General features: G+C 33.2%; 2 protein-coding genes across 8 annotated transcripts in view; one reads left to right on the plus strand and one right to left on the minus strand.

Moving 5' to 3' along the window:
- The window catches only part of LOC126709273 (carbon catabolite repressor protein 4 homolog 1-like), a 32,162-nt gene extending 10,705 nt beyond the window's left edge, over positions 1–21,457 (plus strand). The window contains exons 1-11 of one of the 6 annotated variants that reach the window (XM_050409437.1): positions 12,518–13,017; positions 14,015–14,696; positions 14,832–14,921; positions 17,004–17,093; positions 17,179–17,265; positions 17,378–17,458; positions 17,539–17,592; positions 18,311–18,402; positions 18,958–19,066; positions 19,308–19,446; positions 21,039–21,182. In XM_050409437.1, coding sequence (XP_050265394.1) covers positions 12,842–13,017; positions 14,015–14,696; positions 14,832–14,921; positions 17,004–17,093; positions 17,179–17,265; positions 17,378–17,458; positions 17,539–17,592; positions 18,311–18,402; positions 18,958–19,066; positions 19,308–19,446; positions 21,039–21,043 — 1,605 coding nt within the window. In that variant the 5' untranslated portion in view covers positions 12,518–12,841 and the 3' untranslated portion in view covers positions 21,044–21,182. Of the gene's footprint in view, positions 1–12,515; positions 13,018–14,014; positions 14,697–14,831; positions 14,922–17,003; positions 17,094–17,178; positions 17,266–17,377; positions 17,459–17,538; positions 17,593–18,310; positions 18,403–18,957; positions 19,067–19,307; positions 19,447–20,920 lie in introns of those variants that run through there. The other 5 variants (XM_050409436.1, XM_050409433.1, XM_050409434.1 and 2 more) reach the window with 5 other exon arrangements.
- The window catches only part of LOC126709274 (protein CURLY FLAG LEAF 1), a 30,173-nt gene that overhangs the window by 2,389 nt on the left and 3,529 nt on the right, over positions 1–24,255 (minus strand). The window lies entirely within an intron of this gene.

The raw sequence follows: 24,255 nt of genomic DNA on the forward strand, positions 1-24,255 counted from the left end.
CATCTTTTTGGATTCATGAAATATTAAATCATTTTTCAAGAGTTTTATAATTCAATTGTCTTATTTATAAGAAGAGCCATGATTCAATTCCCCATCTCCTAGTTGTTATAGCAATAAATACTTTCATTATAAATATCAAGAGATGCATTGATACAAGGCTGTTGGCTTTTTATTATATAAGTATGAAATGATTCTAATTTATAACGCTGATTCAATGATAATAGTTATTTATCATCATATATTAAAATACTAATTGATTTTTTTTATGTAGGCATGATCAAAACAAAACCTCCTATTTGAGAGAAAGAGAGAGTTAAGTGGAAAAATTAAAGATTAAGACATCTCTGCTATGTATATTTTCAAGTTTCAATTAAATATTTCTTAACTTCACCGTAATAAAAAGGGATACCATACTCAAAAAGAGAAATATTATGTTCATAATATTTTCATAGCAAATCATAAATGGTAGGTTATTATTGGCCATTACTGATGGACAAAAAAAATACTTCTTAAACTTCACCGTGATAAAAGGGGATACCATAGTCAAAAGGATAAATACTATGTCCATCAAATTTTCACAGCAAATCATAAGTGGTAAGTTATTATTGGCAATTACTGATGGGAAAAAAAAAGTTTCAATAGTGATTTCAAATTATAATTAATAATAACTTATGTGAGGACACGATCGGTAACAACCCGTAACAGTGTTGAGTTCGTACGTAAAAAGGCCCAAACAATATCATTTATAGAGCGTGGGTTTGAAAGGTTAGGCCTTGGTCACAAGACGGTGGGTTTTTCGTGGCGGGCATACGTAATTAAAATCGTGTTCGCCCTATGAGCCTTTCTCCTGGAGGCGAGCTGGGAGGCTCTGGTTTTTGGCCATTTTTCCCAACCCTTGCTCTAGATTGCTTACTTTTCCTTTTATACTAGCATGTGTTCCTTATCCTTCGTCCACGTGTAGGATCAACTTTTTCAAGACTGATACTTGTCCCATCAGCCCATATCCAGAGTGGTTGGGGGTGGTTGTAAAAGCTGGAGAGTATAGCTCTGTCAGGTGCAGAGTATTGAATGGTAGTAAGGGCAGCTTTCCCTGATCATTTCTACTTTCCAGCGTATCCTTCTCTATTGACCTAGATATTTTAGATTTTTTCCAAGCTGCTCCTATACCGTTTTTGCCCTTCCTTCCAGTGAGACCTCGGACATGCCGAGGACTGAATCGTCCTCGGCTATGTCCCAAGACTATTTTGTACTTACCGAGCCTGGGCTATAACCTTCCTCGGCTCGGGCCTTGGGCTCCAATTAATAAATGGGTCAGGGCCACAAATTATTGGGCCCCACAACTTACAATTTAGGATTTGTTGTAAAATTATTGTGAACTTCTCTACTCGGAAATCATAACTTGGAGAGTACAAGCAGCAAATTAAACCCTTGTGTCACGGGATTTATAATTTAAGTTTTTTTTTTTTTTAATGAAATCAATTAAGTTCCTTTGTTTCGTAAAAGATCTTAGCAGAGGCGTCAACAATTAGGCATTAAGGGGTGTCCTTGGCTTGGCCAAATTTCACCGACCACGAATATATTGATGTCCTAGATGGACTATACAGCCAAATATCATTGCTAGTACTAGTAGTAGTAGTAGATATGTTAGGACTGCATTAAAAATAAGAGTTTGAATTTGGTAAGAATATGGTGCAAAATATAGGTTTTACACCATCTAATAAAAGACTGTCGCATCAACTTTTAACTTAAAACTTAATACATCATATTACACCTAATAACATTACATCAACATTTTACTTAAAACCTGAAATATGGTATTTATTGAAATTTTATCATGTGTGATTAGATGTATTTATATTTTAGTAATATAATGAGATATAAGGATATGAATCCGAAACGATAAAAAAGAAAGAGATATCACAAAAATACCAAAACCCTAATAACCTCTTCATTGTATTTTTCAGGAAAACAAGTAGTTTTTGACCTGACTTTGCGCAATAAATTGAAATGATTGGGTAAGAACTAGAACATGCGGGCTGGACCATCTTGAAGAACAAGATCTTATCTAATTTTCACCACAAGGACTCGATGATATCAGCTTCAGATTGAAAGATATGAATTTTTCAAAAAAAGAAGTTCAAAATTTCTTGGTTTTGTGTCACCTTCCTTTTGAGCACGATATCTTGATGACTGTAGCTCCAAATCGAACAAGGCTATGACCATTAGAAACAAGACATCCAGAGATTTCCGTGCATATAAATTTTGAAGAAAGCGGAGCTTAGAAAGGCCTCCTAACAGCCGCACGAATATTGATACAAAAATCAGAAAAAGACAAAAAAAGCTGATGATAAGGCGGATAAGAGGGGAGGCTAGCATTGGTGTATCAGGATACACCAATGCTAGCTACCTCTTTGAAGGGGTGGCTAACACTAGTGTATTCTGATACACTAATGCTTAAAAAAAAAAAAAAAAAAAAAAAAAAAAAAAAGAAACAAAAATCTGAAAAACCCTTAGGAAATCAAAAAATCTCTCTTTCTCTCTCTCGGAAACCCTACACAAAAAGCCTCATCCTTTCTCCATTGTTGTAATTTTTTTGTGGGTAAGGTTTTGGGATGGGTTTGGTTCATCAATAACTAAACCCATCCCTCCCCTTTTACTATTGTAATCATCTCTTCATATATATATATATATATATATATATAAATATAATCTTTTATTTACTTTGTTATGTAAATAGTTGTTGTACTTTACTATGCTCTTGTATATATTATGTTAATATTGTTGTTGAATATTATATTTGTGTTGGTTATCCTAAATGGGTATTGGACCATCTCCTAGGCTATGCATAGGAAGTGCCTTAAAGGGGAAGAAATCCCATCCCACCTAGGCATATAGGGATTTACTTATTACCTTTAGATTTCTTGTCATACCTTTTATTTTCATGCACATCCCCAATCCCCCTTTATTTTATTGCTCTAATATATATATATATATATATATATATGTATGTATGTATGTATGTTTGTTATATTTAGACACCTAAAAAAAAAATTCTACTATCTCCCTTAAATGGCTTTTAAACCTCCATTGGAGCACAATATGGGTATGTCTCATAAGAGTAATGATGGCTTAGAACTCTCACTTCTTTATGTTGAAGGATCTATATAAGGCTTGAAAGAGATTAGACTCTATTTAGGGAAAAAAAAAAAAAACTATTTTAATCAACTCTACAAATTACAGTATTCCAAGCTTTTACTTTTATGTCATTTACATTACAAGTCTTTACTTTTATGCTTATAATTACATTCTTGTCATTTAAATTTCAAGCCCTTTACTTTTCAAGCCTTTTATTTTTCTGCACTTTATTTTGTTGTTGTCCTTTATTTCTCTTGTTAATAATGTGCCATAAAGAAAACATTCTTGGGTAAACATTTCCCCTACACCCCATTCCAAGAAAAAGCTTCCTTTTTTGTTAAACAAAGTTTTTTTTTCAAAAAAACAAAAATCTTTTTAATTTCTTCTTTGTGCCCTTTTTGTTAGGGAAAAAAAAAAAGAGGAAAAATTTTTCAAATAAAAAATCTTTTTTTAAGGGGGAACCCGAACCTTTTCAAAAAAAATGTTTTGTAAAAACTCTTTGTGGGGCCCAATAATTTATGGGTCAGGTCCACCTGCTCGTGGGAAGTCCAAAGGCCCAAGCCAAAGAAGACTACGGCCCAAGCTCAATAACATAAAGCCCAAATGGCCCGGAGATGTTGCCGAGGACAGTTCAGTCCTCGGCAGACCCAAAATTCCACCGAGAAGAAGGGCAAAAATGGTATAGGACTAAACTGGAAAGAAGATCTAAAATATCTCGGGAAAGCTGCCCTTATTACCCTTCCCAGATAAGACTCTGCATCCAGCAGAGCCGGATTCTTCGGCTTTATCAATCACCCCCAGTGATTCTGGGATTAGACTGACGGGACAAATATCAGTCTTGGAAAGGTTGACCCTACACGTGGACGAAGGACAGCGAGCGTCGGCGAGTATAAAAGAGAAAGTAAGTAATCTGGATAAGGGGGCAGGGAACAACGGAGAAAAAAACCAAGGACTCCCATCCTACCTCGAGGAGAAAAACTCCAGGGGTGAAAACCACTTAACGATGTATGCACACCACAGAAAGAAAAACCACCGCCGGATAACCGGAGGAAGACCTTAATGATTCTCGGACTAAGTCCGAGGAGTCCAACCCCTCAGGAGGTGACGCTATAGGGCTTAAATGTTCAAATCCAACTCCTTTTTTCTACATGAATTCCTCTAAAAACAGGACCGGACCATCGCCCCGTAATCAAAGACAAGCCTTTCAAGCCCACTCTCTACAAATCATATTGTGAGGGATCTTTCATGTACGAGCCCAACATCATTATTGGGCCGTTAAATAATCGTGTCCCTACACTCCTTTTTTTTTTTTTTTTTTTTTTTTAACTGTTAAAAAAAAAAAAGCCTCTTTTTACTGTTTTTATTCGGCCTTCAAAAAAAATTGTTTTCAGTTTGGTAATCGATTTCCAAAAAACCTATTTTTCAAAACTGTTTTATAAAATCTGTTTTCAAAATATTTTTTTTTTAAAATCTGTTTTATAAAATCTGTTTGCAAAAGTAAATAAAACTGTTTTCAAAAATCTGCTTTTTCATAAAACTATTTTTTTTACAAAACTATATTTTATGAAACTGTTTTTTTTATAAAACTTTTTTTTTTTATAAAACAGTTTTCTTTATAGAGCTATTTTTATAAAACTGTATTTTTTCTTAATACTAGCTGCTTTTTTTATGAACTGCTTTTTTAGGAATACAAATCTGTTTTTTCTTTAAATAACTTTTTTTGTTAAAACTATAAATAAATAAATAAAATCTGTTTTCAAAGTCTTTTTTAAAAAACCAAAAATCTGTTTTTTTCCGAAAATTGTTTTCAAGAAACAAAAATCTGTTTTCAAAAATATAAACCAAAGTTTGTTTTTCTCAGGATGGCCGAAACACATAAGAAATAATAGGAGTGTGATGAATAAAATACCTAGTTGTAGTAATATGTGCAATTCTAATCAAATTTTAGTAAAAGTGGAAGCATGTGCTATGTTAAAATTTATGGACATAACAAAATTGCACAATAATTTGTTATATAAAATTTTCGCAAAATAATAATTCAACCTTACTTTTGAGTTGTGATGGTTTGACACTAAAAATATGTAAACACAATATTTTAGCTGTAATATAATTTTTTTTTTCAGTAATAGCTCAATTGTTTGAAATTTCCCTCTACCAACTATTGAAGGGGATTAATCTATATATATATATATATATATAAAACCGAAACTTTTGAAGCTCCCATAATTTTCCACGTCAGCACAATATTTAAATTAAATTTAAATTAAATTAAATTTTCCACCTCATCACTGTTTTCTTTTTCCAAATCAAATTAGACTTCTAGCCAAATAAGGACACTCTCCCACCACCTTTACTCTCTCCTATTTAAGAATTGCTTGCGTAGAAAACCTAAGCCCCAAAATTAGAAGAGAAGGTTATGGCCAAACTGAAAGCATCGAAGTTGTCTACCAGTCTCTTCCAAATCAACAAGTCTCCAACGCTAACCTACTCCACAAAGCAAACTTAATTACCAGTAAGTTTCGTAGAAATATTCTAACTATGAACATTGACAATGCTTATTAGTTATGACCGTTCCTACTCAAATCATTGACAGTAAAAGTCCCTCCAAAATATGAGCAACTTCATTGCACTGTATTAGTAATTTCATTGTAAATATTCCATGAAGATAGAGAAAAAGAGTACGCCCACCTTAATTTTAGTCTCTATAAATTACGTTGGTTTTACAAGGTATGAGAGTCATGGAAAAGAGAAACTAAGGAAGAAAGGAAAAGGGGATTAGGGATTCTTGTCCAGAGAGATGGCACTTGCTGGGTTGAGGACCCTCACCACAAAGTGAATATTGAAACTGACATCTTTTTATAAAGGTTGGTCAATATCTTATATCTATATGTATGGCCATTGGTCACCACTATTTTTTTATTATTTTTATTTTAAATTCTTTTTATTTTAGATTTTATGATTAGATCTGCTATTATCTTCTTTTGCCGCAACACAATTTTCTCCTTAAAACTTATTTTTCTTCAAGATTTTTTTTTAGGGCGGCTCATGCTTCACAATTCACATATTCCACTTATGTATTGGACTCCTCTCCTTCTTCGGTCAATACATCAAGGTTAGGGTTATTTGATTTGTTCAATAAAAATTATAGATTTGTTGCTTTTTCTTATAAGTTTGTCAATTGTTGTTTTATTTATTTAATTGCTGGCCTGAATCTTTTAATTAAATCTTCAAATTTTTTTAACCTTTTAAAAGTTTTAATATTTTGAATTTTAACATTTAAAAGGTAACTCATATTTCTCTAATATTTCTATGTTGTGTAGACATATTTTTTTTGTTTATTATATTTCTCCATTGTGTAGTCACATAATTTTTGTTTTGTTTATTATATTTCTCCATTGTGTAGTCACATAATTTTTGTTTTGTTTTAATAAATTCTTGGCTCAAAATCTTCTAATTGTTTGGTTTACATATGAATTTTTAAGTTCATTTTTTTCAATACATTTAATTGTCTGGCCAATTTCAATAGTAGAAAAGCTATAATCATGGATTCCCTTCTTTCTATTGTATTTCTCTATTGCGTAATTATATATATATATATATATATATATTGTTTTATTTCAATACTTTTGAAGCTTTGAATCTTCTGATTTTTAAAATTTTTTTTTTTTGGCCTTTTGGAAGTTTTAACATCATAACTTTTGGGTTTTATTTTTTCTATTATCAGAAATTATCTAGAAGATTTCAATGAATATCCATGGATTATTCTTTTTGAGGGTAACCCATCTTTATCTTATATTTCTATTCCTAACTTTTTTTTCCTATATTTTTTCTTTAATTGTCCGTGTTTACGTCTCTTTTGTTTTCCTTATTTTTACTTTCATAGCGTATGTACATGTTGTGTATGTTCTTTGATTCTTTCTTTAATGATTTTTGTGTGAGTATGTGTCATCGTATCTAGGTACTTAGGCAAAATCTATAAAGACTAAAGATGCTTCTTTTTTTTTTTTTTTTTTTCTTTTGTAATGAATCCTGTGTTTTTCATGACTTTAGTGAGTCATATTCTTAATGATCGAAATGGTTTTGTTTGACGTGGATTTTGTTCATATTGGTTTCAAAGTTTATTTCTTGGCTTATATTATAGATTGTAATATATTTATTCATCAAACTGTTTAGTTGAGTTTGTTTTCGAAATTGTTTTCAGTGTTGGACATTTTCTTGAAGCATGTTGGTATCATATATTAAAATACTGTTAAGTTGATAATAATAATAATAATAATATAGTTTAATAAATGTCTGAAACGTATAGCTGTTAACAAATGTTTTAGTTATATGATTTTATTTTACAAATTCAATTTTGGTGTTGTAGTAAAATAAACAAAGATTAAATTATATATTGTACTCAATACATTTCCCGTGCATCGCACAGGTTAGCGACTAGTTTTTTTTAATAGAAAAGGCTTTCATGTTATTAATTTTTTTTCTTAATAATTTTTTAATGGGAATTATTTATGAATTTATTTATAATCTTAAAAGATAGTTGTGGGGACAATTTTTGCCTAGACCAAGTGTTGCACTTGTAGTCATTTTTGGCTTGGAGAGTAGGGGTGTCAATTCGGGTTAGCGTGTCGGGTTCGTGTCGTGTCGAGGTAGGGGTATTCGGCTAAATGGCTCAACCCTAACCCGACCCATTTAATAATCGTGTCATGATCCTTCAACCCTAACCCGACCTGTTAATAAAGCGGGTTGACCTAACCCAACCCATTTGACACGCTTCAAATTTAAAAAAAAAAAATTTAATTTAATTTTTTTAATTTAAAATTAGTAGAAAAGGCTTTCATGTTATTAATTTTTTTTCTTAATAATTTTTTAATGGGAATTATTTATGAATTTATTTATAATCTTAAAAGATAGTTGTGGGGACAATTTTTGCCTAGACCAAGTGTTGCACTTGTAGTCATTTTTGGCTTGGAGAGTCCCACATTGGAAGGAAAGCCTTTCTCTTCATGCCATATAAGGGATGACCAATGGTGATCATTTTTGGCTTGGAGAGTCCCACATTGGAAGGAAAGCCTTCCTCTTCATGCCATATAAGGGATGACCAATGGTACTCTATCACCATTGGTCATCCCTTATATGGCATGAAGAGAAAGGCTTTCCTTCCAATGTGGGACTCTCCAAGCCAAAAATGACTACAAGTGCAACACTTGAAAATCAATAGGAGAGTGACTCTATTTTTTGGGAAATGTTTTAGTAGGAATTGGAGTTGTATTCTACCAGATTATCCTTTAGTTTTGTTTTTACTTAAACATAAGGGTGTAGGGACATTTTTAAACCAAAAAAATGAGGATCCCAAACAGAAAAAACTCCTTAAATAATAGTATAGAAAAAAAAATGTTTTCCAATGTTTTTAAAAATGTGTATTCTCAATATGCTTTCAAAAAAATGCTTCCCAACAAAAATACATGTTTTCAAAAGAGGAGTTTTAAAAAAGAGAGTGTTTTCTTGAAATAATTCTTACCATGTTAATTTTTTTTTTCATTTAATAATAAAATATTTTCTAAGAAAAATATACTTTTTCCAAAATAACAAAGTTAAGGTGGTAACTTTTCTCTTCAAGCTTTTCTTAGAATAGATGTTATTTGTGGATTTGTGTTTAGGGCTCATTTTCTTGAGTCTTTGAACATCCTATAGGCTTATATTGTCCCTAAAAATTCTTTGCACTAATAAGTTTTTTTTTTTCATCTTTTTGTATGAATAAAAAACGAGAAAATGGTAGATGACAACAAGGTGCTATTCTTCCAACCCCCCTCTTTGTATTCATTTTGTATAGTTTTAGTATTCACATGCTAATTATGTAATAAATAGATACTCACATACTATTGTATAGCGTATTCATATGCTCTTCCTGTCATATGTTGCTTATGTACGTATATTACATGTTTTGATTGTATATATTGTTGGAGTTACTATTCACACATAAATATTTACTCACATGTATATATACGTATATTGTTTACAAAAAAACTTTTCAAAAAAAAAAAAAAATCAAAATGCCAAGTATTCTATTTCTTCATAAAAAGTTAGTGTTTGGAATAAATTAAAATGAGGTACTATCTTTGGATAGGCGTTGTAGGGAACCTAACACCTTCCTCACATGTAGCCAAACTTCCGAGTCCAAGATTTTTGGTTCAAAGACTTTTGGTTTCCCTTAATTAATGAACCCCTTAAAATTTGGTTTTTATGCCCATGGGTACTCGGTGGGCTAGCCCAGTAGCCCAACCCAATAACTCATAATTCATAACAAAAATATATAGAAGGTGTATGAAGGATTGATCTTAAGATATTATAGAGAAAATTCTTAAAAGAACTCCCTCAACCACTAAGGTACTTAAAGTAATTGTGCTAAACTTAGTTTACTAAATATATATTTTTCTAGTGGTCTAGCAAATTTGAATTAACCATTTGACATCTTTTTTATTAAAAAAATAAAAAAACTATTTAAAACCTTAATAAATAAAAAAATTTAAATAGGTTTCCATCAACAAAACAAAAAATTAAATAGATTTGACTGTAAAAAAAAATTTGTAATTAAGTATTAAATTCTTTAATTCTTTCCTTTAAAAAAATAGATTGATTATTCCCTTATAAAAAATTGATTCTTTCCTTATAAAAATAATAAAATAATATGTTAACACAAGCCCATGGGTAGCCCAACTCGCTAAAGACAAAATGGGCATTGCCCATGGGTAGGGTCATGAGCTGAGGTTTTTTCTTTTGGCCCAACTCGACCTAGCCCATTAACTAGTTAATAGACCATTATGCCCAACCTATTGTGCCCATGGGCCAAGTAAAAATGGGCAGGGTTAGCCCGACCTGGCCCATTGACAACCCTTAATAAAACTAATGGTTGGTGGCAACTCCTAAAATAAAAATAAGAAAAAGAGACTCACATATACATACCCCACCTTAGATACACAAGCACACATGAGTCATGTTGCCAAGGACCTAATGAGCGACGAAACCTAAGGACCCACCATCTTCTAAGAGGAGGATGGGAAGAAATTAGGGGTGCGTACATAATAAGCATTCACCTTATAAGTAGTATAAAAAACAACCACATCTCTATATTTTTGGTACCAATCAAAACAATGAGTAAGTGACCAAAAAATATGCTCCAATCTATTTTCTTCATCGGTTATAAAATGCATATTGGAATCTAGAGTTCTCTTCTTTAGCAACTTTGCATTCTTCCTCATTTTCACATAAATATTACGAATGTCCCTTTGAAAAAATGGAAGTTGTCCATGTTTCAAATACCTCTTAAGTTCCATAACATGCATTACCTCTCTAATTGAAAGTCTAGCTTTCAATAAGAAAATGTGCTTTTCATCATCTATAGTGGTAACTCAATTAGTTGGAATAAATCGCACTTTTGAAGGGGAGAACAAATCATGATCGTGGTCGACAACAAACTTAGTGACATGCCATTCTCGAGAAAAAATATCAAATGACTTTTGCGAAATGATACTTAGATGAGCTTTACATTCACATTTTAAAGACTTCCTAGTTCGTTTCTCCTTAGATGGATCCACCATTTTTAGTGGTTGTTTATCTTGTCGATGACAAAAGAAATCACATCTTACTATTTCTCCTTTTCTTTTTCTCAGTACAACCTTTTTGAATTGTAAAACCATATTGATTTGCATAATTTCTATAGAAAATGAAAGCTTCTTCTTCACTAGGAAAATATTGACCAACAAAAGGTTCAAAGTCATTTTCTATTGAATTTATACCTTCATGTTCTTCAATAACTCTCATTTCATCTATTGGACAATCATTTCAAACAATTATTTCATCTCCACAAGTATTATTATTTTTTCCATCATTTAGAAGCTCATTTAATTCAACACAATTCTTTGAAACACTTCCATGAACCTCACTTGCAATCAAATCATCATCAACTTCTGCTATATTAAAAAAAAAAAAAAATCAACATCATATTATATGATATATGAATTATATATTACAAATAAAATGAAAATAATAATACCTTCTTGAGACAATTCATTTAAATCAAAACAATTAATTGGAACAAATTGACGAGTCTCACTTGCATCTACATTGTCATCCATTGGTGTTATATTAAAACAAGAGTTTAAAGTATAAACATCTTATTCTATGATAAATGATATGTAAATTTACAAATAAAATAAAATAATAATACCTTCTTGAAGGGTTCATTTAAGTTAAAACAATTTTTTGGAATAAAGTAATGAGTCTCACTTGCAACTACATTCTCATCCATTGGTGCTATAATATATGTATTAGAAATAAAAATTAACATCATATTAATTTTGGCGCTATATTAAAACAAGAGTTTAAAAATATCCTATGATAAATGAAATGTAATATCACGAATAAAATAAAATTATATTACTTTCTTGAAGTGGTTCATTTAAGTTAAAACAATCTTTTGAAGCAAAGTATTAAGTCTCACTTGCAACTACATTCTCATCCATTAGTGCTACAATATACATATATCAAAAATAAAAATTAACATCATATTAATTTTAACTTATCTTTAAAAATGAATATGAATCAAATAAAATACAAGATACCTTGTTTAATAATTTCTTAATCCTTCATTGACATTTCTTCCTTCCTTATTCTCTTTGATATTGGAAAAGGGGAAGAGATTGAGTTTTATTTATTTTATATTGGTAAAGTGAAGGAAAGTAAATAGGAAAATATTAGTAAAATAAGATTTGGTAGAAAATAAATGTAAAATACAGAGAAATGTGTGAAGAGGACAATTTTGCCCCAAGAAGGAAAATGCCCCCTAGCCAGCCGTGTCTTCTTTAAGCGAACAATTTTATCCAATTTTTTTCCGCCAACCATGTGATACTTTTTCACGCTAACCATGTGACCATTTAAGAAATTTTTATGAAAAAAGGAAAAATTATTTTACTATTTTGACAGCTCTTAGGACACATATTAACTGCAAAATAATGCTTGTGAATTTGATATTTTTGCCGCCGCCACCACCACTTTGCAGAAAAAAAAAAGGAGTCCGAGATAACAACTAATCCCCAAGACCAAGAGTATTTAATTACAGACACCGCTGAATTCTGCTCCATTTTTCAGTAGCCTACAAAATGCAATTTTGTCCAATTTTTTCATGCCAGCTTTATGGTGCTTTTTCTCCCATTAATTGAAGTTTTTATTAATGTAGGATCCGCATAGGCAAGCCTTTTTTATATCATGGTCAAAGTCCTATTTGGACCGAAAAGGCCCGCCAAATAAAATAAAATAAACAAAATAATGCTGGTGAATTTAATATTTTTGCCACCACCACCACTTTTGCAGACTAGATAACAATCATTCCCAAGGGTATTTAATTACAGACACCGCTAAATTCTGCTCCTATTTTCAGTAGCCTTCATACAGAAGTTAGTTCACTCACTTACCACTTTGCAAAAGCAAAAAGCCCTTTCCCTCTTTCAAACTCTCTCAAAACGAAACGCCTTTTTTAACACAAACCCAAAAACTCCTCTGCCTTCTTCCTTCAAAACCTTCAAACCCATTTGCCAAGAAACCATCTAATCCTCCCTCTCCCACTCTTTCTCTTGCCAAAGTAGTAGTAATCACTAACAAAGCTTGTTAGTTAGCTTGAATTATTTGGCGCTCAAAGTCAAAATAAAAAAAAATGGCTCTCGAAGAGGACCAAGACTCCAACACTTTGCAATGGGAAGTGTCAGTGACATTGTCGTCCAACAAACCCGTCATCGGCTCCGAAATCTTTACCACTGAAACCAAACTTGTCAATTCATATCATACAATTGGCTCTCTCCCACCGCCACCACATTCTTTCGTTTACACCTGGTTCCTCCTCTTCTCTTTTTCCACTTTTTTCTTCTTCTTTCGATCTTTTCCTCCTTTGTTTTCTTTATCTCTTGTAATTTCATTAAAAACCATGTGCTTATATGTTTACATGTTCCTGTATGCATAACTCTCTGTTTGGTTGCGGAGAAAAAAAAAAAAAAAGAGAAGTGAAATATTGAAAGACTAGTAAGCGGTATTAAACAACACTTTCTGTTTGTTTTGGATTTTTTTGTTAGTTTGTTTGTTTGTCTGTTTTTGTTTAGTTCCATTGCCTGTAAGATGGTTCAATCTCTTAGACATTGAGTTCTGTTTGGTAATTGAGAAAACTTTGACAACAAACCAAAATGAAAATTTGGGCTGTCCCGATTTTTGGTTTAGGAAAGTAATTTGGGCTGACGTGGGTAGATTTTTTTTTTTTTTTTTTTTTTCATGATTCAATGTTGAAATTAAGCAATAAGAAGCATAATGTACAAGAAAAATGGACATTTGTGTTGAAGAACAAAATAACATGGTTGCATAGCCATATAAAGGCTTTGTTGTATGGATATTGTCCTCAAATCAGTAAAGTGTGAAAAAAGGGACTTTCTTTATCATTACTCTCTCATTTCTATCTTTAATTTCTGGAATTGCGGTATAGTGTTTGTCAATGCTATCAATCAGATTTTAGTATGGATGGAAGCAACAAAAAAAAAAAAAAAAAAAAAAAAAAAAAAACTGTAACAAATTCAGTGTTAAGTTTCATGGAGTGCAACCAATCATTGCTTCATTTTTCAGTGTTAAATAACATTCTTTTCCTCGCACCAAAAGGTTCCTTTGAAGGTAGTGCTTTTTGTGCGTGTGTTCAAACGCATGTGTTGACACTGAAGGTTTTTGTGTTAAAAGATGGTACACTAGCATTGGTTTTTAGTTCATTAGTTGAATGATACATGGTGGTCTTTGAATTATAGTAACTAGTGAGTGCCAAAACTTAACTTTTTAAAATCTTACATATGTATAGGTATCGACATAGCATTCCTTGTTCTGTACACCGTCATAAATTGGCTACTGTTCAGTGCAGCTCTTGTGCAAAATTGAATGCATCAGTTGAGAAAAGCTACCATTGCTCTTCAAAGTGCTTCTCGGATGCATGGAATAAACATAAGAAATATCATCATTGGGCAGCTAATGCTGCTAGAAATAATTCAACCGGCAATCAGCAAGATGTTAAGAAACTCAGGAGTTCTGGCTCTTGGCCAAACTTAATTGATGGCTCAGTACTTGATGAGAATTCAGTAATGGTGGAAGAAGATAACTTATGGATTAAGGTGGGCTCCTCGAATACTTATGTACCCACACTGTATGATTGTGATTTTAGATTGAGGCTCCATTCTGCAGCTGTAGACTCTTCACTGGGTACTCGTTTGTCTCTAGATAATATTGTAGTGACTGATCCTGTGATTAAACCTTCTCATCCTCCTCGAAAAATGATCCATCTGCAGAACACTTTGAACTTGAATCTTAAAGCCCAATCTTCTAATGATGTAGTTTTTAGTGTGCTGTCCTATAATATCCTTGCTGATTCGTTGTCAATTAATGCTCTCGGTTACTGCCCAAAATGGGCTCTTGCATGGGAATACCGTCAAGAGAATTTGCTCAAAGAGATCATTAAATATGATGCAGATATACTCTGTCTTCAGGAGGTAATTTTTTTTTTAACCTGTGTATCTGCATATGTTTTCTGGAATATTTAATATGAAAAATGAATCTAGTGTGCCTGGTAAGCTGGTAGCATACTGCCTTTTTTTCTTTATATATTGTTCCTTGTTTATGTGCAGGTACAGTGTGACCATTTTGAAAATTTCTTTGAGCCTGAGCTGAAAAAACTTGGATACTCAGTTATGTACAAGAAAAAAACTGGAGCCGGGGTATGGTTGAAATCTGACTTGATTACATTCATTCATTTGTGTAGGACATTTGTACTAAACATAAATCTGTTGGAAGGTTGGATGAGTTATAATCTGAAGAAGAGGTCTATTTGGGTGTTGTTAAAATGATTAATTTGTGGCAACTTTGAAATAGCAACCCAATTAACTGTCTAAATTTGGGAGCATACTTACTTGTATATGTGCCATACATGTTTCTAGAAAATAAGTAGTTCATTTCACATAAAACCAGTTTTTTCTTAACATCCATATATTAGCTATATGTCAGAGACAAAGAACAGAGGCTAGCTCTGTTTCTTTTTAGTTGATGAGGGAGCTTGTTTATGCACTGATACAAATTGAAGAACTGTAACCATAAGTTGACAATTTGCAGATACAATTCTCATCAATTACATTCGTAAAATCAACAAAAATATATGTGTGTGTATCTATCTATCCATCTATTATTTGTGGAAGAGCTATAAGTAAAGCTTTGAAATTTGGAAAGTTTGACAAAATTTAACTTGTTAGGGCAAGATTGGAGGACAGTTGCCTGAAGAAGTGCTTCTTGAACCCTATTGATTTCTTTGCTTCACATTGTAATTTTGTTGAGCAGTATCCAGTGTTGTAGCAGCATGACTTTCTTGTCATGATTCATAGATTGATAGTTACTAATGCTTATAGTTTGTGTTTTCTTTCTGTTAATAAAATTGTTAATTACTTGAAAACTTTTCAAGCTGACATTTCTTTTTTCTTATCAATAGAATTCACCATAAGAAGTCTTACCCCCTAATTGATATCAGATATATTTAGTTTATATCATTACAGATATTTTCATTAGTAACTTGTTCTTTGTAATGATCTGATCTTGGGTATATTTAACACATGGAAATTGCTATTTGACAAACCTAACTAAACAACAGTTTAATATTTTAACAATAAATGTTAAACCCCTATCTACCCTATCTTGACCTAACCCAGTCATAAGTTTAGCTACTTTCAGTTAATTATGATCTTGCTTTCATTTATCCAAACTGTGGCTTAACTGTACATGTATGACAATTAATTCTTGGATTTAGAATTATAGAAGCATAATATTGTTTTTTGAAAGAAAAAAAATATAAAGTAATAATTCATTGAAAAGTGTGGAAAGCGGGGAAACCCAGCTATATATACAAGAGAAACACCAGAAATTTTTTTTATAGAAAATCTAAGAAATCAAGCAGCAAAGTAAAAGCAAAGCAATCAGTTGCAGCCATCTAGTCCAAAAGCAATAGCTTGAAATTATACAGTGAAAAAACTTGATCCTCAAAGATTCAAAAGTGCGGGCATTTGTCTCTTGCCTTAGGCACCACACAAGGTTGGAATGGAGTGAGCAGTAAGTGATCATGGGTGAAAGAAATTTAATGAAATTCAGCCCTTGCGGAGAAATGGCAAGGAATTCTATCCTTAATCAATTCCAAGGCTGAACTCTAAAAAGATTATGAACAATTCACTTTGATTGCATTGATGATTAGTTGTTAGAAGTTTCTTCTCATTGATGGACATTTGACTTCCCAAACAGTATGCTCTTCTAAAGAATAAGTATGGTGATGCACAATGTAGCATAGTTGCATTTTATGCAAATTTCTGGTTTTTTTTCTTTAAATATAATTTTTGAACAGCCTAATTAGCTCCCCCAACCCCCCCCCCCCCCACCCCCCCCCCCCCCCCCCCCCAAAAAAAAAAAAAAAAAAAAAAACCACATAAAGATTTTATGTTTACATATATTTAAATGTCAGTATACCATTTTTTTTTATCATTTGAAAAAATAAAATTTACTTATATGGTTGCAATATATGGAGATGGAACTTATCCTGGGCTTTTTATGTTTCAATATTTTTGACACCCATCCATGCTTGCATTATCTCCTCTATATCTATAATAAATGTTTCATAGATCAAGTCACAGAACATAAAATTCATTAATTTTTTTTATATGGTCACTCAAATTGAATAATGATAAAATTCCTTATTTTTCATTACATTTAGCCACACATCTTTCCAAGTGTATCAGGAAAATCAAATTATTAGATTTATCTTGCAGCTTTTTACAGCCGAGTCTGAAAAATCAACAAATCATGGGTGTGCAACATTTTACCATAGTAAGCTGTTCAAAGAAATTATGAAATATGAGGTGATAAAACTGTAATCTATGTAAATAAAATTTGGTATTTAACTATTTATGAAAGGGCTTAATGACTCTGAAATGTTTATTGTAGCTTGAGTTTGATAAAGAGGCATCATCAGTGGTTAACGCTTTGGAGCCTAAAATCAGATTCAAAGGCAGCCATCGCCTTACATCAAAGGTGTTAATTTCTTATGTAGTCTTCACTGTGATCTATCTTCTTAAATCTCTTGTTTCTACATAATCTGTTCCTTTTGTCACTTTTTTTTATTTTTTTTTATTGGGTTTTGCAGGACAATGTTGCACTAGTTGTTGTATTAGAATCACTACAAAATGGCAGTAACAGGGATGCCTTTCAATCTAGAATATGCGTGGTACTGTATGTTTTTCATCTCCAACAGCTTTGATTTGCTAATTCTGGGAATGCTGATGCACTCATGCCTTTTATCACCAGGCAAACACCCACGTACATTGGAGTAAAGGTCATGAAGATGTAACATTATTTCAGGTACCATTTAATATTGTTAGATTATGCCTCCAATTCCTAATTTAAATGGTTTAGGCTTCATTGGTGTGGAAAAAAAGGAAAATAAAATTTTCCTTATTGAAGAAGTAATTAATTTGGTATTCCATTTCGATCAAGAATTAGAATTGGCGCCTTATAAATAGGCATCGTTGCGATAGTTTGGTGGCTTTTGCCATGGGTCCTCCCACATGGAGAGAGGAGAAGAACTTTTAAAGAACATGAGTGGGTTTCTTTAAAGAGTAGTTTAGTAGATTTTTCAGGTTGAATGATATCCATGTACGTGTGTTGAGATTTTGTTTCTTTTATTAGTGTGAGAGAATTATTGAGGTTTTGGGATTGAATTTGTGTGTGAGGTTTGTCAATTATTTTGTATTTGTGAGAGGTTTTATTTATGTTTGTGAGGTTTGTGAGTGGTGTTTTTGTGAGTGTGTGAGTTTGGTTTGTGAGGTTTGGTTAAGTGTGGTTGTAATCCATAAACTTGAAAGTGGATTTCGATTGGCATTGCCCGTGGTTGTAGTTTTGGAGTTAACCAAACCACGTTAAACATTGTTATCTTGCGCTGGAGTTTTATTTTTGTTTGTGTGAAAAATGCTTCTGTTAACCCCAAATCACAAAAAAAAAATGTAAATCTCTTCCTTGTATACATTTTGATTCGAAATAAACCATATTGATTTGACTGTTTCTTCTTTTATGACATAAGGTTGCACACCTTGTGAACGGACTTGAGAAAATTGCCCAATCACAACAAATTCCTCTAATAATTTGTGGGGATTACAACTCTCGTCCTGGAAGGTAAGTCTTTTGTTACTGGCAAAGTGGCTCACACTGAAAAGACTTTGAAGTTGCTTATGAGCAACATTATTATTATTATTATTTTTAAAAATGGAAGAAAATTTGTGTTCTCCCTATACTATTTTTAGACCTTGTTGGTCTTTGTTTTAAACAATCAAGAGATTATTATCTGCTTTGATTTGCTCATCATGATTTAGTTTCCTTGGACATTGCTTTTCCTTCATTTGATGACTCTAATAAATGATAAAAATGACAACAATGAAGAAAATATATGATATGAAATCATATTTACTTTGATTTCTTTGGAGCTTTTCAGCCTAACAAATGAATCCTTTTTTTTTAATAATAATATTCTACATTTTTTTCTTCTTTTTTTTTGGGGGGGGGGGGGGGGGGTGGGGGTGGGGGTGGGCATAGCCAGCCCTAGAATATATCAACTCTCAGTCCCAAAAGCTTAAGCTAATATGTTGTGTCAAGATCACAGAGAGATACACTAAGATTGACATCAATGACATGGGCAGAAGATGAAATTGATTAATTTATTCAACATTGCAGTGATCCTCATAACTTTGTAGTCAAGGGCAGCGTTGATTGTATTTTTGAGAAGGCAAATGATCCATTGGGTATATATCAGTATCTCAAACTCCATCATTCACTGTCCCTGGTATGGCAATTGTTTTACTTTTGATTTTTTTGGGATATTATAAATGCCCTTGCTATTTTTGGATTATATTCACTGTTTCTTGACAATTAATATGCTGGTGGATGGTGTGTTTGTTGGTATTTTGTAGTCTTGCCATTTCAATGTTATTATTACTGTTATCTGCATGCTGTGAATACTATACTACTGTCAATATATTGTTATTACTGGATTAAGTATTAATCCCTGAAAATTTCTATTCCAGGTTAGTGCATATTCATCTTTCTTACATTCAGATGGGGTTGAGGAACAACGGAGGAAGATGAATAGCCAAACCAGTGAACCTGCATTTACCTACTTCTCAGATAAATTCTTCGGCACCTTAGATTACATATTCTACACAGGTATTCTGGATGTGATTTGTTACCTTACATCATTTTTAGTAGCTACTAAGAGTCCAGCCTGTTAATAATTTGGTTTGCATTTAAGACAATTTCCATCTCATTGGAATATCTATATTTTTAAATAATTTGATTCATTGATGACAACTTCCTTCTCGTTGAACATTTATATTTCTCTAGTAATTAGGATTTAGGAAACCTAATAAATACTGGTGAAAGAACATTTGCAATTTGTGCTCTCTAATTACAAGAAGCGAGGTTTCCAAAAGATGGCTTAGAGAATGACATAGGACGAAACCAAAAAGCTCACAAAAGCCAAACCTCAACTACACCTAAAGATCTCTCCCTCAATTAACCAAGGATACAACATAGGAAAAAAACCAATTAGAGGACTCAAAGTCCTAAACCAAATAGGATACATGTTAATTAATCTGCCCGCACAAGAAAATGAAATAGGATACACTGTTATTAAGCTTGGCTACGTGGTATTCCTGATACACTCGAATAGGAAAAGTCCACCGACTTATAACCAAAGTCAAGCCACGTCACCAAATCTCCACCTTGGCTTGAATTTGATTAAAACTTGCAAATGAAACTCTATACAAAATGAAATCCTTCAGCACCTCCACCAAAGCCCTAAGGGCTATCTTTGATTGCAAACCCCAATAAAATCCAAATGATGCTTGAATTTGTGGAAGGTGTCTCCCTATTGAATGCTAATGTTACTTTTAGTGGTTATAATGTAATAGGTTTAGATGTCGTTTCTCTGAACCAAATGAAATTTTTATAGCAAAAAATTTGCCTATATGGATGATTTTAGTATCTCGTCTAGATTTCTTGGTGACATTTTTACCATGTTTTGTACATTTTTTGCATGTGATTGATATGCAATCAAACCTATTGCTTGGGATGCATCGGCTGCTAAACAAAATAAAAGTATTGCATTCCATTTATATAGTATATAATCATTGAAATGAGTCTTATCATGTGGCTGTATTGGGGCCCGTTTAGATATCAAAAACAAATTTAACTAATTATCTCCTGAGTGATTCTGAAGATTACTTCTCTTCAAAGAAGAATCTGTGCTTTTCATATCTTAACTGATCATCTTCCCATGTCATCAAACGTTTTAATGCTTAGTTTTGAATATAAGGAAAGGCCACTAAGCACCTGTTTTCCTATGTCTGGGATATTGAATCTTTTGCAGCGTTGGAAATGCAAAAGAGAGACTGACATCCTCTAAATATTCTCAACTTTGTTTTAGTTTGATCCTGTTCATTGCAAATTTTTAGACTGATTACTCTACACCCCAAGGGGCCTTAACCTTGAAATCATATATTTTGGCATCTAAACAGACTTAATTTATTCCATCTTAAATTCTCTTTCTTTTTTATGGTTGCAATGATTTTTATTTTTATTTTTATTTTTACTTTGTGGGAGATCCTCGACCTTTAGTTCATGTACCTTCTTTCTTTAGGTGTATAAACAGAAAAGGGCCTCTTAATTACTGGAATTTGAACTATTTGTAAGTATGTTTAATTTTGTTCCATGCTTATTTTGCTACTAACCATATGATGCTTCCCATCAGATAACAGTTTGATTGTTGAAAGTTTGTTGGAGCTTGTTGACCGTGAAAGCATTGATGGTAATGGTATTCCATCGCCTGCTTGGCCGTCAGACCATATTGCCTTGATTGCAAGTTTCAGATTACGGCCGCCTTCCCACCAGGGACTGAGCCCACCACCTTTTCCTCTAAACCCTTGGCACTTAGCAACACTTAACTGAAGGAAGAGTGGGAGAAGTGAAGAGTGTGAGGAGAGAGGAGCAACGGGAAGAAATGAGAAAGGGAGAGAAGAAAAAAGAAAAAAGAAAAGAAAAAAAGAAGTTATTTAAATAATCTAACCATTGTAAACACAAAATAAAATAAGGACAAAATTTAGTTACAAAATTAGTTATAGCTTAAGGTTACAATCTTACTCAATATCTTTTTATTAGAGGTGAATTTTGAGAATTCCGCCATTAGATTACATCTTCTCATATCTTTCTATTAGCTGCTTCTATATATCACCTGTGTTATAGTCTTGTCTCTACCCATATATCCACCAGAACCTTTTCCATGCAGCTCCCTAATAATCTGCTTCTTCAATGAACTTTTAGGGATGCATAATCGATTATCCTGAAAGAGGAAACCATCTTGGATATATATACTATTGACAGCAGTATGAGTTTGTAGACACTTACCCCAAATATCACCAAAATCCTCATTATTCTTGTATAGCTCTTTGAGGTAATCAAATCTTACAACTTCAGTACGTAGTGTGGTCAACAAAGATGCTCGCCTGCTGAGCGCATCTACCACCTTAATCGTGACACTAGACTTGTGCTTTAATGTGAAATGGAAGCGATGTATATAAGCTACTTACCGAGCATGCATCTAGTTAATGCTAGCTTGACTAATGTGCTTCAATGCCTGATGATCTGTATATACTACAAACTCCTTTTGAATCAAGTAGTGCTCCTAATGCTTAAGAGTTCATACTACAACAAAGAACTCCAATTCATAGACTGACCATTGACTTCGTGCTTCACAAACTTTCTCATTGAAAAATGCTACCGATTTGTTGTCTTGTGAAAGAACAGCGTCTATCCCGACCATAGATGCATCACACTCTACCTGAAACACCTTATCAAAGTTAGGCAATTCCAAAACTAGAGCAGTTGCTCAACTTCTCCTTGATCAAGGCAAAACTCTATTTTGCCTCCTTTTCCCATGAAAACCTCTTTTCTTCAAACACTCAGTAATTGAGGCTACTATACTACTAAAATCTCGAACAAACCTTCGATAAAATGTTGCCAGCCCATAAAAGCTCCGCACATCACTCACTGTCTTTGGGGTTGGCCATTCCCTAACTGCATGGACCTTGTCTTCATCAACATGAATCTCATACACACTAACCACATAGCCTAAGAACAGTAACTTATCAATTAAGAAGCTGCACTTCTTCAAGTTGATATACAATTCATTGGCCTACAACACCATCAATACTTTTTGCACATAATTATAGTAAGATGCTTCTGTTTTACTGTAAATCAAGATATCGTCAAAATAAATTATCACAAACTTCCCAATAAATGGTTTCAATACCTAATTCATAAACCTCATGAAAGTGCTGGGAGTGTTGGACAGTTCAGAAGGCATTACCATCTACTCATACAATCCCTCATTTGTTTTGAATGCTGTCTTCCACTCATCTCTAGGTCAAATTCAAATCTGGTGATACCCACTCTTGAGATCCAGCTTGGTGTAACACTTCGATCAACTCAGCATATCAAACATATCATCTAGCTGGGGAATAGGGAATCAATATCCGTCTGTGATCTTGTTGATGGCTCGACTATCCACACACATACCCTAATCTGCCCCTTGCTAAGAAGCTCATCCACCTGCCCATGTAGAATCTAACCCTCTTAAGGATTCATCCTGTAGTGCGACAGATTTGTAGACTAACTCTAGGAACTAGATCAATGCAATGCTAGATGTCGCGCATTAGTGGTAAACCTGTAGGCAGCTCCTTTGAAAAAAGCTCCTCAAACTCTTGGTTGAATTGTCTCAGGTGTCTCAGCAACCTTCTTCGGCACTCCATCTGTCACAACTACTGTATAAACCTATTTCATCTCCTTACACTCTTTGCCAAACTCATCCTCATTGTTGACTATGAAAAGAGATGGCTTTCCTTCTACTTTAGAAGCTTTGGGTATGTTGCTATCCTTAATAGGACCAAGGACAATTTTTTTGCCATTCTTAAAGAACACATATACATTATCCTTACACCTATAAATAGCATCTACATCATACTGCCAAGGTCTACCCAATATTAAATGACATGCATCCATTTCAACAACTTCACAAACTACTTCATCTACATAGCATTTACCCATAGAAAAAGTAACATGACATTTTTGAGTGACAAGAGTTTCCGTACATTTCTTGATCCAACTATTTTGTAAGGAGATGGATGCTTTTCTGTCTTCAGTCCTAGCTTGATAACCAAACTCTTAGATGCGATATTCTCCACACTGCCATTGTCAATGATCAAATCACAGACTGTTCTACTGATGGTGCAACGCGTTCGAAAGATCTCGTTTCGTTGATCACTGTAATCCACCCTTGGTGTGAGCAACAACCTTTGAATCACTAAGGATCTCCCTAATGGCACATCTTTTTCATCATCTTGGACCTCATTAAGGTCATAGGCATATGGATCAGCATCATTATACACATCTTCACCTTCCTGTTCACCTTTTGTCTCGCCCTCTTCAACCACCACCAGATTCATTGCAGCTCATTTAGGGCAAGTACTAGATTGATGTCCTGGTTCTCCACACCTATAGCATTTATTCCCAGTTGGCTTAGCATAGGGGTTAATGTTCATTGACGACTGTACGACGAAACCTGTTACTACCACTGTGGACTGGTTGACACCACTACTCTCCCTAACCATGGGTTTTGATCATGGTGTAAACATGGGTTGTTTACCTTTGTTAGCAATGGAATTGAATGACTTCGAATTGTGATTGGAAAACTTCGAACCTACCCTGAGATGTTGATATTCTATTTTCTTAGCTAATGTTACATTCTCATTTAAAGTATATAGGGTTTGTAAGGATATCTAATCTCAGATGGACATTCGTAGCCCATATACAAATCTGGATATTTGTTGATCTCTAGTCTCCTCCAAATCATTGCGATTTGCCAACATCTCAAACTCCTCCATGTACTCATTAACTATCCGGTTACCCTGCCTACAATCT

Source organism: Quercus robur, chromosome 12 (genome assembly GCF_932294415.1).
Source record: "Quercus robur chromosome 12, dhQueRobu3.1, whole genome shotgun sequence".
NCBI classification, from domain to species: domain Eukaryota; kingdom Viridiplantae; phylum Streptophyta; class Magnoliopsida; order Fagales; family Fagaceae; genus Quercus; species Quercus robur.